Source organism: Meleagris gallopavo, chromosome 7 (assembly GCF_000146605.3).
Source record: "Meleagris gallopavo isolate NT-WF06-2002-E0010 breed Aviagen turkey brand Nicholas breeding stock chromosome 7, Turkey_5.1, whole genome shotgun sequence".
Classification (NCBI taxonomy): domain Eukaryota; kingdom Metazoa; phylum Chordata; class Aves; order Galliformes; family Phasianidae; genus Meleagris; species Meleagris gallopavo.
The window spans coordinates 23,523,871-23,550,159 of record NC_015017.2 but is presented as its reverse complement, the minus strand read 5'-3'; the positions used below and the strand labels follow the sequence as shown (position 1 = coordinate 23,550,159).

The 26,289-nt window shown below is 35.2% G+C and overlaps 1 protein-coding gene across 2 annotated transcripts in view; it reads right to left on the bottom strand.

Moving 5' to 3' along the window:
• ATF2 (activating transcription factor 2) overlaps nt 1–26,289 on the bottom strand; it is a 40,961-nt gene extending 14,672 nt beyond the window's left edge. Inside the window, exons 1-10 of one of the 2 annotated variants that reach the window (XM_010713769.3) lie at nt 26,190–26,289; nt 25,438–25,507; nt 22,806–22,902; nt 20,169–20,287; nt 18,103–18,231; nt 12,176–12,354; nt 11,770–11,884; nt 11,518–11,604; nt 2,306–2,455; nt 1,093–1,299 (exon numbers count right to left, since the gene is read on the bottom strand). In XM_010713769.3, the coding sequence (XP_010712071.1) occupies nt 1,093–1,299; nt 2,306–2,455; nt 11,518–11,604; nt 11,770–11,884; nt 12,176–12,354; nt 18,103–18,231; nt 20,169–20,287; nt 22,806–22,902; nt 25,438–25,485 (1,131 nt within the window). In that variant the 5' untranslated portion in view covers nt 25,486–25,507; nt 26,190–26,289. The remainder of the gene's footprint in view (nt 1–1,092; nt 1,300–2,305; nt 2,456–11,517; nt 11,605–11,769; nt 11,885–12,175; nt 12,355–18,102; nt 18,232–20,168; nt 20,288–22,805; nt 22,903–25,437; nt 25,508–26,189) is intronic. The other variant, XM_010713770.3, reaches the window with a different exon arrangement.

The window sequence follows — 26,289 nt, the reverse complement described above, 5'->3', positions numbered from 1 at the left end:
AGTGATCTCTGAAGGTCCCTTCTAAATGCACTCTTCTATTCTAGTCAGGAAACTGAAGGTGGCCAATACTTTTTAATGTTGATTACAAGATAAAACATGCTCTACTATTCTGTTGGTTGAGCTGGGACATCTTTATCAATAGCACCAAATGAGGGTTTTAATAGGAAAAATCTGTGAATTTGACTCGCTGAACAACTCTAAGGAAATAAGATAAACTTTAAAATATCAAAATACTTTTCATTACATTTTCTAAACAAATACTTTACTTAGGAAACAACATCAAGCTTTCCTTTCCATAATTCTTAAAATGATGCTTTTAGACTTTTTATTTTGAAACAATACTTCCTGCCAATTCTTGGGTGCTGTGGTAAAAGATTGAGAAAGTGTATTTTAGCAGTAGTAGCAATTTTAACAAAAGGGTCACGGATTGCTTCAGGGGGAAAAATGCGTCAACGTGACAACTTTCCAGTGAAACCTCTGATGGTGTGGAGAAATAACTGGTAATATATACATTAGTCTACCCTCTCACAGTATACATCTCTCCCTCTAAGAGTTATGCACACTGGGAGGGCAGCGTGGTGAAATTTGCACTGATGCTGCCTGTGCTGTACCTGTTCTGTGGACAAAAGAGGCCTTCAGTTTCCAGTGATGTCAATCTGGCACCTTTCACGAGCACTACATTCACTTTAAAGGAAAAAACAGTGAAGTTAAAAAGAACCAAAGGAAATAAAAGAAATGTTTTTTAAATAACTCAGACTGTGATAGAAATCGATAAGTCCAAGGCATTTTTTAAGGTAAGGCTATTAAGCCTTTACTCCAACATATCAAGTCACTTAGTACCACTGTCTGAAAGTTATTTAAAATGGAACAAAGGACAAATGGGAATGATCCTCAGTTCACACATCTTAATCAGAACACTCTCTTATATTCTTACTTTGCTGGAATATGCAATTCAATACTGGATTTTCTGACCTGAGACATCATTTAAAAGTAGTTCACATTTCCGATTTCATGCAAAGTTTAAAGTTCCATTGATGCAGAATCACTGTCCAAGAGTGATTTAATCATTTTTACTCAAAATAAGAAGTATACCTGTAACTGGCCATTTAGCGAGCTCAGGTCCTCAGCCTTTTTCTCCAATGACTGTACCCAGACTTTCCGTTTCTGCCGGCACCTGGAAGCAGCAGCTCGGTTTCGCTCGAGAAACTTTCTTCTTTTTTCATCAGGATCTTCATTAGCAGCTCTTCTCCGCCGACCACCTGTATTTGGTGTTTGTTGTGTAGGCTGAGCTGGTGATGCCTGAAATCAGCAAGAAGTATTAAAGAAGTTATCAGTGTAATAATCTTAAGTTTTTAAGAGCACTAGGAAACAACCCAAAAACATACCAAAGTCTTACAGTAAATTTTGCATTTATCTCACTGGCTCTCTATTCAGGGACAGTGACTGTTTCCACTGTCACCTATAAATATTTTCTTAAGAAACTACTTTTCTGACAGGTTTCTTAGAAGCAGAATGGCAATTGTCCAGGATTCAGCTTAGGAAACACCTCTTCCAGCAGCGCTTCTAGTCTGACTTGGAGCTTTTGTCCCTTAGTTTCCTGTTTTCACCTGCCACCCCACAGGAAAAGACTACCACTTCTAAGCTCACTAACCTCCTTTCAGTGCTCAGAAAGACACAGTACTGAAACTCTTCTTGTGGAAGCCCAAAAAGGATCCTTAAAGCAATTAACACAAGTGTTATCCTTGATGCAGTTAAAAAGTTCAGAAGAGTGCTTATGATGTGAAATACAGTAGACAGATGTAATATAAATGCAAAATAAAGTAAGCTGTTCTTTTTGATTATATAAAAACCAGTGGTATAATTTTCAGTTACTACAAAAATTCCTGTTAGCGCACTCCAGAAATCAGGAGTTAGTTTTAAACCTAAACAGACAGATAACATCTATTTTGAAATTATCATCTTGAATAATGCATTTTAGAAAGAGCATCATTATAAACACTTCATTACTGCACAAATATTGATATCACAGCAAAATACATACAGTACCAACATAGCAATACAGCAAAGTTACATATAATCATCTAGAAAAAGCAGTCTGCTGCATAACTATATGTATGTATATATACATATAAAAGATGTTGCCAGCATTGCACCAGGGCAGTCAATTTCTCCATCAAACCTCTAGCTCTGAGAGTATTCCACAGTACTTGTTAAGCTCTGCTTTACAAAAATCAACAGTAAAGAAACAAGTTTTTATGTTAACAAGGAGCAGGGCAGGAATTGCATTTCCACTTTGTTGTCATACCGGTGTTTCAGTTGTTGAAGTTGCAGGTTGCTGTAGTGATTGTGGTCGCGGCTCATCTGACTGAGTCCTAACCAACCCACTCGGATGTCCCTTGGCAGTATCTCCATTTGTTACCTGAGGGTGCTGCTGGGTCAAGGCTGCTTTCAGTCTCTGAAAGAAAATAAAATTTCTTTTTCCCCTCAGCATAATGGCAATATTGTAACATAATTACATAATCATAGGATAACTTGAGGACTTATGAATGATTTATATTAGTTACTTCCACTCCACTTGGCAAACAGGAACTCCATCTCTATCACTACTGGATTTTTTGCTTGTTTTTCACAGGCTTTCAACAGCAATCTAGACGTGTATCTACTTGCAATCATAACTTCTTGCAGTCATCATAACAACATCTCAGAAAGGACTGCAAGCTGCATGGAGAAATACACAAAAAATCTCCCTGCTGATGAACAGTTTCCATGAAGAGATGACTTGAAAGCATGAAGAAATAGTTGTTGAAACTGGTATTGTATTGCCCTTGCAGTGACATATGCAGAACCAGGAATACTGGCACAGTACTCAGCTGCAATACTTAGATCTGAAGCTGGCTCATACATTTCCATTTTGAGTCCTTATTTTAAATGTTGACAATTTCATAACAGTAACAATTTTCTATCACATTCCTTATGCCAAACACATTTGTGTATAACATTAACACCATTTAATTATTATCTTTTTAATTAATTCTTGTATCAAGGTGGTTTAGAATATGAAGTAAGTATCAATAAAGTACTAGTTAATAAAAAAATGTCTTAAAAATGCTGGAACTAGGCTGCATTTGGTCAGTCCAAAAAAGAAAAGAATTTTGCACCCATGCATCATGCAGACAGATACTCCATATCAGCTATCATACAGTATCCAATGCCTCTCAGGATTAAGCCATTGGAATATAGTGATAGCTCTCTTCTTCCTTAATAGGATTTCCTGCCTCTTGTGTTACATTTAAGCAACAGATTGCAGATCCACCTTTGCCAAAACTGCTAAAAATCTTTGTGATATAGCAAATTGATCCTCTAAATAGTTGATTGTAGCCTCTAACCACAAACAGCAGACATCCTGTTTGAAGACTATACAGAGAACTGAGAAGGATGAGAAGGTCCTAACATTCCTTTGCTGGCTTCCTATTAGAGAAGCTTCAGTCAGTGACTTCTGTTTACCAACGCAGTGAGCTTCTTTAGTAGTCTCTTCGACAGAAACTGCTCTATATGGAGTCTGATAGCACACATCACCCTACTCAAATTCCAAATGCACTTGTCAAAAACAAGAATGTAAGAGATCCCCTACAGCTCTGTATACTTTTATACATTATTCCATCAGATAAATAGTTGGCTTCTAACAGCCTAGCTCTGGCTCATAATCCACGAACTGGAATCATTAAGTGGAACCTTTCAAGCACTTCCATCTTTTTAAGAATACAGGATGTTCTACACTAGCAAAACATGAGTTAAATGATTCAAAAGCTTTACACTACAGAATAATAGTTGCACACAAATTCCCCATGCATTGTGGGAGCTTCAAATTATAAACAATCTGACTTTTGAACTATTAATTAAAGAGTATGAACAACAAACAGAGCCAACCTACAGAAATACAGAGACAGTAAGTTTTGGGTTGGTTTAATTTATTGTGGTAAAATTACTGAGATGTCAGTTTGTCTACAGATCTGCCAAAACTTTCTTAATGTTGGTTGGTAGTTAACATACATTGGAAAAGGGAACAGATAGACATTGTGTGTGTAACTCACAATGACACGGGCTTTAGGGCAGGGTTTTTAAAGATAACACGCCCAGAACTCTTACTATGTATACTAAGATTTCCAGTACTCTGGAAATCCTAAGTTCTTTACAGTAGTAAAGCAAACTGACAACTTGTACCTTCCTAATTCACCTTGGCTACCAAAAAAACTCAGCGCCCATGCCTCCAGTTAAACAAGAATAGAATGGCCCCAGTACTTTCTAACTGAAACAAACTCCATGATCTAATTTTAAAAATTAAAACATTGATTTGATGATCTTCTTCATCAAGCCACTATATCAGGATACTGAGAGCCCCATCCATCCTGGCCTTGCACATCTCCAGAGATGGTGCATTCACAGCTTCGCTGGGCAATCTGTTCCAGGTGTTACCATCTATTAATAATTATTCAACCACAACATAGTAACTTACCATACAAAGGCATTCTCCTCTTCCACTGTGATTAGATTTCATCCATCTCAACTGTCTGGATATGTAAGTTCAACAACAACAAGCTAAATTCTAATGTTTAAGGCAGTGTAGCATAAACACTTAAATGGTATGTGGATGGGCAGTGTGCCTGTTCAATTCTGTTAGTGGTTGTATGAGCAGACTTTGATGTAAGCATCCACCACAACAAAACAAAACAGAACAAAAAACACCAAAAAAACCTCTGTGAGCTGTTGAAAATGCTTTGTAGCATTTGCACAAAGCCAGCTATTCAAATAAGTTTCACTTAGCATATCCGCTTCTCTAGTGAAGGACTGGCTAAGGTCAGAAAATGTGGGAGATTAAATAAAAGTAATTAGTGTTTGAGTGCGTTTCGACTTTTGTTGATTGTTTTTTGCGGTTTTTCTCACATAAAGCAAATAACTTATTATTGTCCAGGTTCATATTTTAACTCCTCATTTCTGTGTTACAGACATATTTACACAGTTAAACTAAAAGCTAATGCTATTACGTTTGTATGTTGCCCGTTTAATTTGAAAATGGCAAAAGTAAAGTAAATGCCAAAGTACTACTTATAAAACATAAGCATAGGGATATACAAATAAAGGAGAGCTTTCTATATTGTAATGCTAACATTCAAATATTATTGTTTTGTATGTTTGTAAGTAAATATATTTCTTTCGAAAATTACATTGTTAAATCAAATTAGAAGCTTTTGGGAAAAGAAATGCAAAATCATTGGCTTTAGCTTTATATCACAGTTTCAAAGTTGAAATAATAGTTATTATTAAAACTATCAAAAAAGTGAGAAATAATGTGAAAAGTATTATTACACATTCTCCAAGGATATTCAATTTAAGCATTTCATTTCTCAGAAGGTAATGCTGGAACAAACTACTGTGTGGATGTTGTACTACTTGTGAATAGTAAGACATCAAACATTATGGGAATCTTGGCAATCTCAGTTTGAAAAATCCAGTATATTGAAACAAATATTAGCATAAACATACATCAAGCATTAGTGTGTGAGGAAAGTTGATAAAAAACTGGGTTTAACATTTTTTGCTTACTAGGGGCAACTTAGAAGTGGTATTTTCAAATAGCTGAATAGCTTTTAAAGTCTTGATTAGCAAGGTTTTATTGTTCATGTACATCTTTGAAAACAAATCCTCACTGCATTTGTCAAAATTTGGTAGGACTACATCATTCCATCAAGAGCTCACGGAAACAAGATAATATTCTCCAGAAACAATTCATGAAAAACTCAGATTCATATTTCATATCTGCCACAAAAGCTCATCAGAGTAATAACCCTCCTTCTCCTGGGTGTTATCCTACCATCTGCTGCTCTATTACTTATCTTTATTTTGCAACTAATTAACAGCATAATCTTCTAAATTCAGCAAGTTAATTATCATTATTGTGGTCTTTGCAGCATCATCAGTCCTTATGAAGACTTGTCTCTCCACCCCCAGAGAACATATGAAAATGAAGTAGGTTGTGAGAGGGTCTGTTTCTTTAGAGTAGGCTCATTAGGTGTTTGCTGATTAGCTCGGCATGCAGAGAGACAGGTCAGAAGAATTCTGCTGAACACAGGGTCCCATACCGGGCTCAAGCAAGTTAATGCAGGCTTCTGAACATTTGCCATGCTGCCCTGTCAATTCTCAGTAGAAACCTCCTGCAGAAAGCCCACTGGCTGCCCACTGTGCGCCAGGCATTTCTCCGTTTGTGACAAAAGATTTTACATGTGGAGGGGAGGAGGCAGGGGAATCATTCAGTGAAAAAGTTAGAACAACTTTTCTTTCACTGAGAAATTTCTATAACCCACGCAGAAGTGTATGAACATTAGGTTTGCAGCCACAATCCATACACTAAGGAAAAAGGGATGCATTACAACTAGGAACAGCTCACGGCTCAGATTTTCTCTCTGAAAACATACAGTTTCAGATCTTTTCACAAACAGATCAGAAGCAACTATGCAGTACTTAGTATTATGAATTCTTATCATAGAATGGTCTGTGTTGGGAGGAACCTTTAAACACCATCTTGTTAACATCCAAGCACTCTTCACCAGAGAAGCTTCTTTGTTTTTGTAACAGCTATTACATCTAATTCTAACGTTTCCTAAAATAGTACAAGACTAATCTCTACATTTTATTTTACTAAACTCTGTAGCATTTAGTCTGCTCTGCACAACTAATATGAAATCATGCCATAGAAGTGGACGATTCATTTTCAGCACACTGCAGAAATGTAAAACCCATTTTCATTCCTACTGTCATTCCCGGTACATTTACAAAGATACACTCAAAAGAATACCAGAAGACAAAAGATTGTGCTTGAATGAAATCTCTAGTCATATTTCCATCAACTCTGCAAGCAACAAGAGTTACAGGTTCCAACCATATTCAAACTGCAGTAACAGTGCCCATTACAAGTAAGCATGAATGGAACACATATTTGCTACAGTAGCTTAACGGTGTACAATGAAATAAAAATGGAATCCAACTGCACACAATTATCCCTAGCACTGAAACACATATGGCATTGTATATGTAACATTGTATAGGTTCCAGTAATGAAGCAGACACGCAAGATTGCACTTAACACGTTCTTCCTCCACTAAATTTTAGCTGTTTGAGTTGAGAACAGTATGCAACAAGGTCACCAACTGTAAGGATGTGGATTGTTACATAGACAATACAATATTTTTGTCTCGTGGCTTTTATCTTATCTGCTTTGCAGTTGTATTACTTGCAGTTGGTTGATTTTTTTTCTGTCTGCTATTACACTCAATGAACCTGTTTCCATATGCAGCTGTTCTTCCACAGAATTTGTGTGATTATTTAACGTCCAGCAACTTTAACAGAGAGAACAGTGTTCTCAAAGTCATGACTCTCAATAACTCTCTTCACACGAAAAATCAAAACTGTCATTCTGAAGGACTCTGATATCAGATTGAAAACTTTTTGATCAAATCAGGTTATTGTGCACTAAGCTGGGACACCATAATACAATGAAGAAGAGCCCACTTGAAACTGACTTCAAAAAGCTGTTCATTTTTGGGCTGGAGTGGGGGAGTTACTCAACATCTATATTAGGTCTCTTAAGGGTTATAAACTCCCAGGACAGCTGAAGGAAAACGTTAATTGTGCTCCAGGAAGGCACCCTACATTAATTATGAAAAAAGACTTCAAGTTATATTAGCCTTTAGCTTTTAGAAATCAGAAACTCAATTGTTTTTACTGTAGTTGACTCATGATTTTATAAAAATAAATGTATGATGTTGTATATACAATTTGGAATACGCAGCTCACAAGTAGCTCATAAAAATAGTATTCATCAAATAATAAGAAAATTTGGATATTTTTTACATCAACCAGTAGAAATTAAGTTAAATATTAAATTAATATTTCAATGCCAAACTTCTACAGTCACTGGAAGTAACAAAAATATAAATACAAAAATATATATTTTTCAAAGGTCAAACTTCTCATCTTCACTTTAAAGCAAAAATATAAATATCCGTAATAGTAGCCTTTTGTAAACACTTAAGAGAGAAAGGAAGAATTGAGATGAGGAATGAAATCAGAGTACAACATGCTTTCTGATCGTACTCTAACATATCTCAGCTCCTTGAAACATCACGCAAAAAAAAAAGAATAGCAGAAATGACCTCTGTAAAGAAAGGCACAAAGCATAAATGAAGGGAAGGGCCAGGTTTCCACCTTGATTTGTGCCAAGTATTTTATCTAAAACATACAGAGTTGTGTCTGCCTGGTATAGTCCTGTAATAGAAGGCTATTGCATCTTCAAGTGAAAAAGCTGCTTCTAACATTTCTTCAGGAATTTTACCCCGAATCTCTGAAGCTGGTAGATCTGTCTTAAGAACACCTTGAAATAGTATTGTCATACATACGGACAGTAGAAATGCAGACTACTGCATTAGGAAACTATGGGCTTTAAATAAAAGGGAAGTTCAAACAGTTATGGCCAAAAGCTTACATGACAAAACCCTTCGGAGTTTCATTAAACCTATGAACTTCCCCAGTTGCAACTCATACATTATAAAATTTACCTTAATATCTGCAGAGTAGATGCAATGTTACGAAGACATCTGAGCATTTATTTATTTTTCAAAATATTTGCTACATATTCTGTTCCTACATTTTATAATGCAGTATGAAAAAAAATATCTGACAGACTGCAACATTTGTCTGTAAAGTACAAAAAAATCTCCAACTAATAAATAATTAAAATGGAAAAAAAATAACAGATAAGAGAATTGCAAAGATCTATAAAAATCCTGACTCCTATGCCCTGATTGCTGAGAGACCAACATCACAGCTGTTTCCCCCCTTCATTCAGCATTCCAAAAATACAGTAAGAATATCAGGCTGACAGGCTTGATCCCAGAGAAGTGGATGCAGGAACTGCTCCCTGCCTTCTGCTTATTTAAACATAACAATAAATCCATAAATTGCAGTCTAGTGTTAGTAGATGAAACATACACCATTTGATCAGTGATTAAATTTAACTCCATAGAATAGTTTATATTTCACCTTTCAGAAGAACTATCAATAAAGTGAAAAGAAAACAAGTAGTTGCAAAAATAGCTAATGAAGACTTTTTAACTTAACCCGGAACACAAATGAAAAATAGAACTGATACTATACCTTCGAAGAATTTGGTCTGTTGCAAGCAAAAATATTTTTCAAGAGATACAAGAAAAAATTAAATAAAAGAAAGTACTTGGTATCACAAAAGGTTTGGATTTTTAAAATTAAATGGAACTTTACAGTTAATAAACCATAACATATCTGTCAACAACGCATGACATGGCATAGTGAGTTAGTCTTCCTTTTGGAAGCTTTTCTGCAGAAACGTTAAAATTCTCATTAAGTTGCCTTTACTTGAGGAGCAATAAGAAATTAAGGTTTTTATTTTCGTGAATAGGCACTATATAAAAGTAAATGAGCATAAGAAATATACATAATTCTGATATTCTTGAATTCTGCTCATGCTTTGTATTAGGAAAGAAGCAAAGAAAGAAGAAAACTGCAAATATACTTTTTACAGTCTCATTTAAAAAAAAAGATAGGCAATCACTGAAGTGCATATATTAGCTAAATTCTAACGAGAAGACTAATGAGACTGTTAAATTTTAAGTCTAATGATCTTTGTTTTACTTTGCATCCAAGTGATTGCTTCTTCCAGTGAAAGATCAAAATCTTCACTGCATACGTGTATTTTCTCCCCTGCTTTAAAGCTTCATAAGGACAGATCGCTTGAGCAAAGTAATCTGCTTAAGAACCTAATTTCCTGCCCAACAATGAGAAATACATATTAGGTAATCATTTATCCTTATTTCACAAAGCAAAACTTGACACGAGTCTCCTAATAACTACAAACGTGCAACATCTGTGGGGAAAAACAAATCTCATTTTCACTTTTTTACCTTCTTCTCTCCTATATTTAAGATAAATTTCATCCCATCAGACCTGGTTACACTGAAGTTATTACCAGGCCCGGGGCCCCCAGCATAAGAAAGAAGCAGAGCTGTTGAAGCAGGTCGAGAATAGGACACAAAGATGAACAGAGGGCTGGAGCAGCTTTCCTTTGAAGAAAGGTTGAGGGAGCTGGGCTTGTTCAGCATGGAGAAGAGTATTTAAGTTATTGAAGGGAGATTATAAACAGAGGGAGAACGACTTTCTACATAGTCTGATATGATAAGACAAGGGCAAATTCTTTTAACCAAAAAGAGGGCAGATTTAGGTTAGATGTTAAGCAGAAATTCTTTACTGAGAAGGTGGTACAAGAGGCTGCCCAGAGTGGTTCTGTATGCCTCATCCCTGGAGATGTTCAAGGCCAAGTTGGACAGGGGCCAGGGCTCTGATCTGGTGGGTAGCAACTCTGCCCACATATGGAACTGGATGGGCTTTAAGATTCCTTCTCAGCCATGCAATTCTGTGATTCCACAAATCCATTCCTAGTGGGATAAGGATGCACAGAAGGAGACTTTTATCCTTTCTGTCCCTCTCTATACTATTTTAATGAAACTGAAAGGATAACTTGACAGAATTAGGAGAAGTTTGGGAAGAGAGAATGGGTAAGAAAAGGTAAAGAGAAGTAAGACGAGGAATGTTAAGATAATCCTCCCACTCAACAATATTGCTGTACAAAATAATAATAAAAAAATCTAGCAGGTGTTCTTGATTCTTTTTAGTTCCTCAAAATAGGAACGCTGCTTCACAAGACAAAAGCATTTTATATTTCTGTTGATACCTAGATAAGTGGGTTGATTATTAGTAATAATACGTTTTTAAAATAGTTGGGGCAATAAGAAAAAGCCAGCAAAAATAGCAAAGCACCTGATAGTTTTTAAGTTAATTCAAATTACCAGAAGAACTTGATGACTATTTTTTTCTTTTTAAATCTCTGCCTGTTTTACTCACAATTTCCCCATATAATACCCCCTTAACAAAACAGCCCACACACAACTGAATACAGCCCACAATACAACTTCTAAAGTATGTCAGTAGCATATTACAAAAAAAATTTGTCAACTGGATTATATTTGAGAGTCTGAAAACATTGTTAACACAACACTTTCTTTTCCTATATATATATATATTTTTTTTTAACTAAGAAACACCACATCTTTCAGGAAGAACTACATTCTGCTTCTCTGAAGATGATGTTCACCATCAACAAGCTACTTTATCTGCCTTTCTTTCAACTACTAACATTTCTAATCCTCCAATGCAAGAAGCAAGAAAGAGTTCATTTGAAGACCATTTAAAAGAAAGACATACACTGGAATTTAAAATAATTATAATCCAAATGCAGCTATTCTTCAATTTCATTAAGTTTGTAGTTGCAGATTTTAGACTAACAAAAGAAAACTAAAGCCATCCTAAAAAGCAATAAAATTTAATAAATTTCTCAAGTTAGTCTTCTTGAGGAATAATGGAGTTTTCACTTACCAATTTAGCCTCAGACTGCACTGGCTGTGGGGAGGAAGGCCCTGGGATTCCTGGGATACTAGGCACCATGGTGACAGGTCTAACAAGCTGACCAGATAAAGTATAAAAATGAAGAAAGCCTGAGTATGTTATCATAATACAGAGTATTTGACACCACTACCCTCTGAAACCAAAACAGCTGTTTCAAGTTCTATGCTGCACTTATGCAAACCTGCTACACTTTCAAATTAACGTAACATCATGCTTACTTACTGGAACTGCAGCAGGGACATGCACATTAGAATTTGTAATAGATGCAGGAATAGCAACAGGCATTGTTTGTCCATTAGGAAGATGTAACAGCAGTGGAAACGGGCCTGGAACTGGACTGAAAAAGAAATTACATGTATTAGAGAAAACTTATCCAGAGAAGAGAACGAGCTTACACATTGTATAAATATATACCTATATAAGCAGTTTTAATGTAATATTTAGAGACTAAAAATACGAATTTGGTGATGTGAAGAACACGGAACAGTATTTCACATGTAGAGAAGCACCACTTTCACCCAAGCATCTCAAAGTTGTATAATAACCAAAGAAACAGTAACTGACAGTTAACAAGACAACCGTTCCAGAATCTATAAGAAAGCATTACATCAAGATTTATGTAACTTACACTATTGGTCTGTTAGAGGATGGAGCCTGGGTAATAACAGTACTAGACGTTGGTGACGGTATTGCCTGCTGAATAATAACACTTGAGTCAGAACTCGTAAGTAGAACGTTAGGAACCTGTAGTGATGCTGGACGAACTATTGTTGAAGTGGGCTGTGCAGTCTGCTGCAGTGACACTTCCTGAGAAGAAACCAAAGATCAATCAGTTTGTAAAATACACCATTAATACACCAGTTTTATACCAGTTATACACCATTAATTCAGACCATAAAAGGAAAATAATTTATCAGAACGTATCAGAAGTTCTCTAACATCTGAATCAGCAAAAAGAATCAGTCACACATTTAAAAAAATATTTTCAGATTAATTATTTCAATCACTACAATGAAATTTTACTAGCGTTACTTTAGTTTTATAGCCAATCTTGGCTCTATTTATGATAAAGTTACAATTAATATCTGATCAAATCTAATTATTAGTTAAATATTTTTATAGCAAGAAACTCACTGGCACTATCTGCACCATCGTACCCACAACAAATAAGAAAACATTTCATGGTGTCCTTATGAACATTTCAAATTCAGCTATTGTTGCATCTTTAAACAAAAACAAAATAGGTTTATTTTCTAGTAAAAAGGAAATAAAACAATTTATGATCCTTTATACCTGACTTATATATGCTTTATAAGTAGAGTGTTATGCAGTAACAACTCCCCGGAATGTTACACAGATAGCTATGAAAAATATTTGGATATCCTGACATGGAGAAAATGATCTGAGCACAGGAATTTAATTTCCTTGGCTAGAACTAGATAATAGACAAAACTCACTGCAATTCCTAGCTTAGCAATCAGGTAAGACATTATGAAGTGCAACATAGTGCAAGTAACCCAGTGAAACCAGAAATGCCTTACCGAAACCAATGCCTTCCTTCTCAAGACAGCTTTCATATGGTCAGATTTCAGATTGTCTTTACATGGGGTATTCTGAAGTTATTTGGTATTTTCACACTAACTCTACAGTCCAGGGCACAAAGCTACACTCTTGAGAGTAGCTTATTTTAGTTGCTCTGCTGTTAGGCAGAATTTTAAATAGAACTTCTCACACAGGTGTCACACAAGCTATATTGATGATCATTTGTTCTGAATTCAACTCAAGTTATTAATATTTAACAAAACTTAAAGTACTGGTGTCTTAGCCATCTTGTTTTCTTTGTTTGTGGTGTGTGTGTGTGTGTGTGTGTGTGTGTGTGTGTACATTCCCTGGAAAATAAGCATACTCCTCTGAGTACTTTATAGAACTGTATATGCGCTAGCAAACTGTGGGCTTTAAAAAAAGAAAGGACTTTAGATAATGAAATTTCCTCCCCTTTGAAGTTCACAGGTTAGATTTGACATCAGGGTTCATTAGTTCATTCATCTTTTTGCCCAAAGGACCTAAAAGAGCCTATTCACAGTGACTGAGTTTTGGGAGAACAACAGAAATATAGCAAGGAAGCCGAGAATACATAATTTTTTAATTTTTTTTTTAAGCATCAATATCAATGTAACAAAATTATACATTTTAACAGTTGAACACAGTACCTAAGATTATGGATGAGTGCCCAAAGAAGACGTAAGTACAGTATGGAATTACAGAAAAAGAAAAGAAATAGGAAGAGGCATATTCGTAGGACAGGGTTGAACACTTCTTTAAAAATGAGGAATTTGATCTAACAGCTGTACAGATCTTACTCTGTGAGAAGAGCCACAGAAAGGAGACTAGCTTCTTGACTGTAAAGAATTAGAGGAAGGCAGAAGGGAGAACATTTGCCCCAAATCTAGCAAGAGTTAACTGAAAATATAGTATTGTGCCATTCTTCACTCGTTTCAGCTTCATGTTCTCCTACCTGCTGCTTGTCACTACTACCAGCATTGTTACTGCAACCAAGCAGGTTAGCAGAGTCAGCAGAAAGTCTATTCCTACTTTAGGACTCGAACACAGGAATACCCATCTTTGCCATATGTAGCAGAACCAACAGTTTTAAGAGGTTTGGGGTTTTTTTTGCTTTTTCACCAGAAACATCTTCATATACAGCAACCACATAAATATATACACATATAAATATAAGTGCAGGTACATGAAAACCACAGAATGAATACCCATGACAAAGTAATGCTACTTTATATAAAAAGGTGAAAAAAACAAACAGGTAGCTACAGCCACAGAGCCATGGTTTGTTACAGCTTTAAGACAAATATGCACTCGTGCAGATATTCATACCTTCTCAGTAACAGTAATGCCAGAACAGACCCTTTTCTGTATGGGTCTGTGGGAGTTTTTTTTAAGTACCTGTGTGAGCAGATGGGGCAATAGCTGCTAGAATACAAGTCTAAGGAGAGAAACGTGCTCAAAGGCAGCATGTGAAAGACTGATAAGCTTCAGAGAAAAACAGTTTGAATTTGTAACAATGGATAAACTCAGAAGAGGAGTTGAATCTGCACATGGTCACTGGGGTGTGCACAGACATCCATATCAACATGCTGTATGATTCAGGTAACATCCACGAACTTGGTGGCTGCTATCAGCAAGCAAAGACTACAGGGTTACGTATGGACTCGATGAAAGAATGGACCCCCCAAAAGACTTCCCAAATAGCCACCTATCCCTCCACCACTACAACCTCCCACTTACAAGCAAGCAGCTGGGACTGGTCTCCCAACTTTTGCTTCAACTATGTAACGCGGTAAGTTACAGCTCTGTGTGAATACTGGCTATTGGTAACAGCTTAACTGGTGAGCGTCCTAATCAAGATTGACTGTATACTAAATCTCTTCCTCGATTGAGTCTCTACCTGGAGAAAGGCAATTTGCAACTTTCACACCAAGTATTCCATGGTAAGTGTATTTCAGCAACCAAAGATCAATCTAGTAACATAACTTAATTCTATAAAATTCTGAGAACAGAAACGTCACGTGCACACAACTCTATTAAAAACAGCCTACCTTAAATACAGCGCTTTGTTTAGAAGAACAGAAATGATCACCAAACATTCAAAGAATAACATGTTTATTCAATTGAAAACAAAGTACTTTCAATTTCCCGTTCTCACACTAACATGCATTAAGTTTAACTCTGGAAAACATAAACGTGCTAATTACTTAAACAATGTTGCAATAATGTAAGCTGGAGATGTATTGGATCTACAAGAAACTGTCATTTTATCAACATATAAGAACCCACAGGCACACTGCTCCAATAAAGATACTCACTGGCCAAAGAATTGTTCTTATGAAGCGTAAATTTTGTCTAAAATAAGGTAGTTTGTAAATTCTGCTAAAGAACAAGGACAAAAAAAATTAAAAAAGATAAATTGGCAGAATCACAACCTTAAGAGATTTTGCCCACCTGTAAAAGAAACAGAAGATTAAGCCTATTTGAAGATACTGAAGATTTATTGAAAGGACCTCTCCAATCCTTTTATTCTCGAAACTAAAAACCACTGACGTTCAGAAAACCTTTTATAGAAGATGATAATTATATTTTTACATTTGTTTTCAATACTTGCATATTTGCAAGTATTTTGAATCTAAAAGCAAATATCATGCAAAAACTTCCTAATACAATCAATGAACACTTGGAATTCTTTATACAGAAAGGCAGATGGGCAGAACTATTTCTGTAATTGATTAACACTAAGAAAACAAATGGCTTTGAAATAATTAGTTTAGGGAATTAGCTACCTGGCAACAACAACAAGAACAACTTGAGAAACTCAGTTGAGGGTCTTCTTCTAAAATATTGTTAATAAGAAACTATAGTGAGCTTGGAAACTCTCAACTAATAAATTAACCTTTATTTGCTTATTATTTTATGGCTAAAAGGCTTTAGGTACTTGTAATGGTAACTTAGTCTATTCTACATAGAATAACAACTGTTATTGAAGCTTTGTGGAACTAAGAAAACTCTCCCAGAATACTAAAAATAGGATGAAGCACAACTTGCAAGAGTGTCTAAGAAATCCTTTGACAACTACAAAGAAAATGAGAACCTTCTTACACATACATTAACAGGCTGTGACTGTTTAAGACTACTAAAACATATTCAGCCAAGGAGATGGTTACGATGGCGTATATAATTTTAAAACCAGCTATGCCCTGAAGAAAAGCAACAAACCTTCCCTCCTTCAACACACCTATAGAAGGAGAATATAAAAATCTAACTGAGAAAACAGCAACACTCTGCTCACATTTCTCAAACTTCTGCAGGCCACATTCAGCAGCAGCACACTCCAAGCAGCACCCTCATCCTTGCTCAGCTTGTCTCTACAATCAGACATCAAAACAACATTAAACTGCAGCAGCTTTTCACTTCAGCACTGTTACAGTGACAACACTGAAATTACATAATGAATAAGTTTATAAGCACTGCCAGGCATTTAGATACAATTTGCACTTGTAATGATGTTGATGAGATACTGAACCACTACTGTAAAATAAGACGTTAATATTTTTTCCTGCCAAGACTTGAGCACTTAGAATAACTATTTGCAGACAAAAACAAACTAACCTCTCCAAACTATGTAATAAAGAAGATGATTTAAGATTTGGACTATGATATGCTTGATCAAAGCAGCTCTTTACGTGTATTCTTTTGAACCAGTTTTACTATTTTTGACTACATGATCGCTCCGATAAGCCATGATTACTCATCTTTCCTAACTTATAAAACTCAGCACAGCCTTCTGAAGACAATTCTCTACTGGAACTCCCTTGACTTTCTGTCACATACACTGTCTGTTGGGAGGATAAGAGAAGCGGTGCAAGTGGAAGTGGTAAACTGGAAACAAAGAATAACATTACCTTCACAAGGACAGTCTGGCATTGGAATGTATTAAGCAGAGACACTGTGCATTCTCCCTTCTTGGAGGTTTCAAGATTGGACTGCGTAAAGTCCTGAGTCTCTTGGTCTGGTCTCAGATCTAAACCCTGCTTTGAGCAGGAAGTTGGAATAGAAATGTCTTATGGTCCCTTTCAATATGAATTATCTAGTAATTCCAAATAAGTCCGCTAATTTTTGAAAACAAGGTATCTAAGTCCCTCAAATGCAGACTGCCCACTAGCGATGTGCATAGAAAACCTGACTACAGCCACCATATTGCTTACTATGCTTTGCTCCTTATATTTTTATTTCCATTCCTACTTGATTAATTAATTCATTCCATTAATTTTGCTCAATTTCTCTCTCCAAGAGAACTTCATATGATGAAAACACTGCAAGTTACATCTCAATCTTATCAAACTATTTCTTTCTAGTACTGCCAAAGCAATTGTTCCGAAATGGATTTAATTACAACACTCTCTTGAGACAGACAATATCTCACAAATCCAGCCCTCAGGTAAACACTAAACAAGCAACTGCCCCAGATCACTGTTTTTAAACATACTGATACAGCTGAAAGGGTATGGATTTTGAAATAAAGTTTTCCTGCTTAATTTTGAAAGATCACCCATTCAACCCCTGTACATTTTTATAGTACACCTCATGCTGCTGCACAAAACAATTCATGAGAAAACACAGGATAAATACACAAGTATACACACGGAGAGTCTCAAGCTACACTTCATTTGCTTTTTCACGACTACTGCCTGATGATGCATAAAAAAGAGTAAAGAACCCAATTAAGACTTTTTTTTTTTAACACAGCAGCAATACTAAATCTGATTTCCTTTGTATCTTTACTGAATGATCAGTGTGAGGCAAATAGAAAATTGTGCTGAGCAAAGCTAACTAAAGAATTGAACAAATTAAGTATGTATCCAGGAAATGTGGTTAATGAAGTCTTTTACTTTCAGCCGGTTAAGTAGCATGGGTATCAACAGGTACAAGAAACCTAAAGACCGTCAGAAGATTCAGATAATAATTCCAAAAATAAAAAACAATCCTGACCTTTTCATCATTGGTAGTAGACTCTGGATGAGGTAAAGGACTATCTTGATGAGTTGTCTCTACAACAGAAGGTTCTTCAATTTTGTTTCTTATAATTGGCGTTGCAAGAGGAGACAGATCTAGAGGCATCTAAAAGTAATAATAGTAAAAAAAAAATCACTAAAAAAATAAAATACATAAGAAAATACAAGTATCTAAGGAGAAATATTAGCTTTATTATAATAATAACAGTGAGGTGCTGATGTCTGGAAGATCTTGATGCAGATGTGTTAGCAGTCAAACCTACTTTTTCCAGGATCTGTATAAATACCAATTTTCACTAAGACTTTGTGTTTCAATTTCCATTGAGATTAAACACTTTTCTGAAGTTCTTCTTTCCCAAGATTCACAGGAGAGTTATAATTGAGGAAGGACAGCACTACACTTAATGGCTACACTTACGATACAATCCCTCTATACATTACATCATTAAAAAAAAATCTTAACTTCATTTTCAAAGTAGAAAAAAAGCTGTCATAGACTTGTCATTTCAAACTTGATGCAGCTAATAATTATTGAAAAAGTTTTATATTGTTACAAACATAAAGTCCACCAGGACATCTGAAACGCTGCAAAGAAATTCAGTTATAAAAATACTTAAAGCAGTGTATTGACTTGAAAATCTGTACTACCATCTAACCTGTTGTCCAAATACCTTCAAAAGAGAGTTCCCCCAGAGCTTATATTCCATTTTTATTCTAGGTGCTTTTTTTCTATTTCATTTTTAGTTTCCCTAAGAATAGGTTATTAAAGAGAAGGGAAAACTGCTAAAGGTGGAACCTTTTTTCACACTACAACTGAATGGGAAATACTACAGAAAAAGTAAAACTATTTTAAAAAAGCTTTAGGAAGAATTGCTATTAGGGTAATTTCTTCTACCCGTTGCCATTCTTGTTTATTTATGTTATCAAAGATATACAGCACAACTATGTTTCTTCTTGTCACCTTGGAAAACTAATATCAATGTTAAAAGTTGTTGAAATGTTTTAAATACTCTGCAATAACTGTAACCTCCTCCAAGAAAATGGTGAATTACAAAGAAAATCAAGTCAGAATCAAAAACAGAATTTATCATTCATATGATTTTAAGAAAGTTACGGTGCACCAATTAAAAAAGATTTGGCACAGTTGTGAGTGCAAAGCAAAGGTGAGTTTTCATCAAGAGCACACAGGAATGAGTCCTATTCACAAGTGCCTACCAAAATCTTTTCTGAAACAGAACAAGAAGAGACTGATTCTGTAAAATCTCTATATATACGTATAATAGAGACTTTACTTATTTTTTAATGCCACTGTCTGTGGAAGTTAAAGCATATCATCAGTCAAAGGTAAAATCATTCAAAGGGGACACAATAAATATTTTCATTTGGAGAAGCGTTTATATGGTTGGGCCCTAGTTAGGGCTAGGAAGTTACAGAAGAAATAGGAGAAAGCATGTTTAAACTTAAGGACAGTTCCTCACGAAAGAACATTAAATGCTGAACAGAAACTGTAAATTCTGCTTAGATTTTAATATACTGTTAAAAAAAAAAGCAATGTAGATGTTTAGGTTGTGATCAGTAGTTTCTAGGTAAAAATGATTATTTAACTGACAAAGCGAACATAATTGTTATCAAATTACTGACATTTCCAAGTTTAGTGGTTGTGCTGAATTTTTAGAGTATTTAATACCATTATTTTCACTTCTTTCTTCTCAAATGTTTTTTTTTCCTGCAAAATTCATTAATTTTCAGACTTTTAAAAATTATTTGGAGCCTAACGAAATTTCAATCAAGCTAATGATGAACTTCAACAGATACAGGCAAAATACTTAAAAAATTCAGATAAAATCAGTGTGTTCCAGTGTCCATTCTTCTTACGTAAACTAATCCGCAGAAAAGTATTCTTACCTTTGTATTCTCCCCATAGAAGACTATACGATGGCAGCTGGCCAACAATTACTGGTATAGTTTAAAAGACAACATATCAACTCATTTGCTTTTCTCAACTGAACAGCGGGACTGAAAAGAAAATATGTACGAACTTACTTTCTTAATGTCATCTTCAGAAGCCTTTTTAAACTCATTTTCAAAAGGACTTGCTAATTCATTGAATAAGCCAACTTCTTCACAGTTCTTCAAGAATCGAGTTGGTGTTGGTGTCTGATCTGAAATAAAGTTTCCACAAACCACACAGTTTTACTTTTAAAATACTATTTGAGAACACATGCATTGTAAATACTTTTCAAAGTAAAAGGAGACAGCACCAATATATCAAGATATTGGTATGTAATTATAAAAATACATAACTTTTACTAAAACTAACCCAGGCTAACTAAATTACATTCAAAAAAATGTGAGTTTATTCAAATAACTATTCACAAGCCTCAGTGAGTTTTATGCTACAAAGGATTTCTTCTAACTTAAAAGCGAGATGATACCAAGAAAATTTATAAATTTAAGAAATCTGTATTTTGCCTACATAAGGATGATACCAATAGGATTATTTATTTTAACTAGCTTTATAGTTGATGAATTTATTAATACTTCAAGCTATTTAGCAATTCACTTCAAAATTACTTCACTTTGCTCAGAAAACTAAATGTGTGAAAAGCAAGGGTATTTTTGTAGGTTTAGGATGCTCTTACAGTCAGTTGCCTGTAAACTGTTTATTAAGTATTTTGAAGACTGGTTAAAAGAACAAAACCTTGAAGATTTGTGTTGATTTTCTGATCACGTATACTCTAGTAATGCTCTCAAAAGATGAAGCACACAACAAAAAGAATGGCCAAAGAAGTGCTTTGATACCAAGTACTTTGGTGTATCTATTGGGAATGAAAGTTTAAACCCAAAATCTCATAGTTGTAACTGTATGACAGTTTTTTTCCTATGAGCCTTTCACAGAATTCACTCATTTCAGACAGAATTATCTTCTCATTCCTTGCCAGCCAACACCACACAGATACTAATAAAAAGCAGTTGCATTACAAAACATAGCAACATACAGGATTTACATTAATATGCTTGATTTTTGTAAGCCAACACTGTCGTTTTCATAGAAAACTAGACTCTTGATTAGAAACAGAGAAAACTGTTTCATTCTGAAAAATACAGGTGAGGGAAAGGAATAGATGATGTGGTTAAAAACATTGTTTTGCCTTGAAAGTACGCTCCTTTCTGTCCTGCAGGAAAACCAGCCACAAGGCATACTCCACCTGCTGGAGACAAGTAGTTCAAGTTTGCAGACCACTAACTCCTTACAGCGCTGGAAGGATATCAAAGATTTCTTCTGTCCACGTCCATCAACCATAGGGAGCTTTTCTCAAGAGCCAGTCAACTATAGCACATCACTTTGGTGAGCTAGCAGCCTCTAGTTTCAAAGGCAAGACCTATGCAAAGGCTTAAATTTTTTTAAGAAGTACATTCACTGCTCACAGTTTCTTTCTTTCTTCTAATACTGTCAAAATGAGAGTAATCAATACCAAGTGTGTGAAACATGATAATAGGAGATATGATACTGTACAAAAGACTTCATTGGATCTTCTAATTGTAAAACTGAGCTGCAGTTCTAAGACTTCTGGCACCCTGCTTACTACTTCCTGAGGTACTCTCAAAAGAGGTTTTCTATAAATTTACTATGTAAATTCCTCTATTTCACCACTATCCCTGGGTCATTTGCCACAAAGTAACTTCATCTGAAATATCATTAGTGTTATTATGTACATCTTCACTAATGTAACCTAGCAGTTACAACTACAGTTCACATACTGGAATGTAGTTGCAAAGAGACAGAATGACATCATAGTTTCATTCTCACACACCTGATTACAGGCAGGCTCTCTTTCTTACAGTTTAATAGTTGAGAACTGTGTCTAGAATATCAAAATGTAACTGCTATTGTAACAGCAACTTCTTTTTGTTTCTTCATCCTAACAAGTTAGCTGCTTAAAACAAAGATGCTCTGAAAATGTCTGAAAGTCTTTGCAACATCCATTTACACTGTTCTACCACCGAAAAAAAAAAAACAACATTCTGATTATAACTTCATAATTAGCATGTGCTGTCTTCATTGAAAAGCTTTAAGTGTATTATGATCCCTTGGTGATTACTTCTGATCCTGGACAAACAAAAAAGTTACTTACAACCATGAATATGCCTTGAATTCAGAAGTGGAGATACAATAAAAATAGTGGTTGGAATTTAACCTAAAAATACTTCAAATAATTAAAACTATTGTTATCTTTCTTGTAGTTACTAAGTCATTCTCCTAATGTCATCACAGCATGTAAAAACATAATGTATTTTAAATGTCAGGGACAAGTAATCCCAATTAAACTGTAAGCCTTAAACATGGTACAACTTAGTGATGGACCTGTTAGGCACAGCCTTTGATAGTGTTGGTTCTTACTAAACACTTACTACACAATTTAATCAATTATTAAAAAGTATTGATATCTGGAAAATATTTAATCATGTATCAGATCCAAATAAAAGTTAAAAAACAGATTTTAGCAAAATATAATAATACAGGAAAACATTTACAAAACACTTTGTAGACAACTACAATGAAGAAAATATTTCAGTCTCATAATGCATATCTACTCATTAAGTACAGAAAACAGACCAAAATGAATGCACATTCCACCAGAAAAAATGAACAAACTAGTTATGAAATTATATACTAACCAGCCACAATGACACTATCATTACGAGCCGGACCAAATTTCAGTGTCATCTCATGTTTATGTTTATGGACAGCCAAATGATCCTCATTGGTAAAACGCTGTGGCAGAAAATTTTAAGAAATGTAATTCTGAATACAAACACAGTAAATACAGTTCTACAGAAAGTCACTTTCATAACATGCAAAACAGTTGTTACTAAGTTAATAGACAACTCTTTGGAATATCTTACTTGTTGGTCAACAGTACCAACAAAAACATGACAAATCTCAAATAATGTTTACAGTACCCAAACAGCAACAACATCAGCAAAATGGCAGTGTAAGTACCTGCAGTCATCAAAAATCCATGATAACATTTCAGAGTGTTGCAGACTCCATCAACCATTAGCAAACAGCCGTTCTCTATGCTAACAGATCTTGGCAATGTTTAGCAATTATCACTATTTGATATTATTGTTTGGTTTATCACAATTATGAGAATTGATCTGTAATCACAAACACAGGCTTACTGTATTTAATAGCGTAATAACTAAATAAAATGTAACTCCTGCCCCTGACGGGTTACTATCTAACATGAGGCAGACAGAATGGGAAATACTGCTATATCATCAAACCACTGAAAGGCTATAAATTATCAAAACTTATCAGGATTTAAAAAGCTCCCAAGTTTTCAGAAGTATCCCAGCAGTGTTTTGCATACTCTTCCTCAATTTAGTGTACACTCTATGAAGGAAGCAGCAAGCAGACAAACTACGTGCTGTACAATAGATATTTTTTTTTAACTTGAAACTTGCTATGCCTCTTTGATTGTGAATAAAGTTAGTGATTCAGCTGAGATAATTTAAGAAAAGTCTTTCCAAAATGCACGTTTCTACATTCCATGAAATATTCTAAGTCTTAATTTTCTTTGTGAACATCTGGAACCCACATAGAATGGCCCGGGTTGAAAAGGACCTCAAAGATCATCTAGTTTCAACCCTCCTGTTGTGGGCAGAATCACCAACCACTAGACCAGGCTGCCCAGAGCTACATCCAGCCTGGCCTTGAATGCCTCCAGGGATGGGGCACCCGCAACCTCTCTGGGCAACCTTTTCCAATGTGTCACCTTCCTCCAAGTGAAAAACTTGGTCCATAATGTTTCTGATATTTCCCCAATCATTTAAATCGCTCCACATCTAACTTGTAAGAGATACCCACTAAGCATCATCTCTCAGAAAACTATACAGAAAGCTTAATTGACCTCCAAGCATTGTCTTTAGAATATTTATGTGAGAAGGAACACGTATACGTGGAGTTGAGAGGAGATTTTAAAATGTGAGATTACTGAAAAAAAGTGTAATACAGGCCAGGCTCTTCTGTTAGGACTCTGCTTGCCAAGGGTTCCAAATGCCACTATCCATAGCTCCCGTGTCTTATCTCTAGATATGCCCTAAGGCAGGAATACCATTGTTCTATCACACTAAAACTCAAACACATCTCTACATCCTACTACATGACAGACAGACTTATTTGGAAGGAACAGGATCTCTATTCTACAGCATGATAAGGCATCTGGAGAAGCTTTGCCCATTCTCTGAGACACAAATTTCACTTTCCTCCTTCACTTGAATAAAGGATTGCTGTAGCCCCACAACGCATCTTCTATGAGATTTAGTTGTGATAGCTTACATCAAAATGGGATTCAGACAGGATGGAGACAAACACGTTGCTTAGGAGAAGGTATTCAACTTCTACTACTTCTGATGTCTCTGAACATACAAGACATGGTAAGAAATCCGAGTCTTTTCCCACTCTAAATACAAACTGCTTCATCAATGTAAAATTAATGCTGTCAGTCATCATAAATAGCTATGTTCTCAGAACAAGAATGAAAATATTTTGACTTCAAAATCCAAATCAATCCAAGTGCATCAGTATCATGGAAAAAAAAAATGCAGCCAATTTAAGAAATTGCTTCTACACAAAGGCAGCAGGAATGTCAACCTCATGCAGCAGATAATGTAAACTTGCTCATTTTCAGGTTACTAAATTGAAAGCGTTAAGACAAATTTTAAGTGACCATGTATTAAAGCATTCATTAACTATTTTTTGGTTGTTATTTTCTGCTCATTTAGTGCTACATCTACTAATGCTATTTATTACAATGTATTAGATGTACTATAGGATTGTGTGGCATGCGTAATGCTAACACTTTCCTTTATACAAAGAACACAAAAATGATTCTATCAAATATTAACAGTCACCATAGATGGGAAGATTAACCCATTTTAAACTACTTTGAAGTGAAAAAAAGTGAAATTTTTAACAGATTTACTAAACAAATCCTGCAAGTCTCACTTAATGTTGAAATATACTGAAAAACGTAAGTTACCTGCACAATTATTGCACACATTTTTTCATGAAAACAAATAAGACAGGGCAAAAAAGGATATAGTCTTCGTTATATGGTTAGTATTTTTCTGAATAAACTGAGAATCTAAATGCCAGAAAATCTTGCTGCCACCTGCTTTTCAGCAGAACTGGAAACATGGGTACTTTCTACCAATTAAGTTTCTTCTCTTCAGTCTCTGGAAACATGTTTCACTGTTTTACTTTTACTCAATCAACGTCAATAACTTCAGGTCAGACCATTACCTGGCCACATCCAGGGGCAGTGCATAAAAAGGGTTTGTCATCACTCATATTCCACAGGTCGTTGTGCTACCTGTAATAAAATGACAGTGGGAAGCATTTTACAAACAGTGCAACAAATTATCAATATGCCAACATCCATGGGAAATTTCAATATTCTACAAGCAAGAACTTCTGCCTTCTGACTGCACTAAGAATCTAAATACCCAGAACATGAGTACATCTGGACTACAAACTCTGTAAGTTTGTAGCCAAAATCAAATTGAGACAGATTTTAATTAAATTTGTAACTCAGTTGGAAAGGTGTTTGTATGTAATGTAATCAATTGCAAAACATTTGTTAAAACACAGTAAAACCTTTTGTTTCTGAAACAAAAATAGCTTGTAATAATTACCCAATTCCTTCCACCCCCTGCCAAGAAAAGAACAAAGCAGCAGATAAATAATGAGTACTGAAGACCACAGTGCCAACAAATGAAAGTGGTTGATTAGACAGTTTTTTTTCATAACCATGTAAACTTTTTCATAATCATTTTTTTTCCTCACTCGAAACAAAGCTACCACATAGCCCATTATGTACTCTTTTACAAATATAACTGCAAAACACACATATACTTTAATAACATCTCAGCTATATGAGCTTTTTTTAGCTTCCTGAATTACCAGGAATCTAAAAAATATTTAAGAATGAAGTAATGGACACTATTCTATTTTATGCTGTTTCGCTTACTCATCAAGCATGCTGAAACACCTACCTGCCCGATTTCACATATAAATCTGTTTCATAGGGCAAACTATCATATCCTCCTTTTCATGGCAATGAACTGTAATTGAAAGAAGATATTAATTACTATG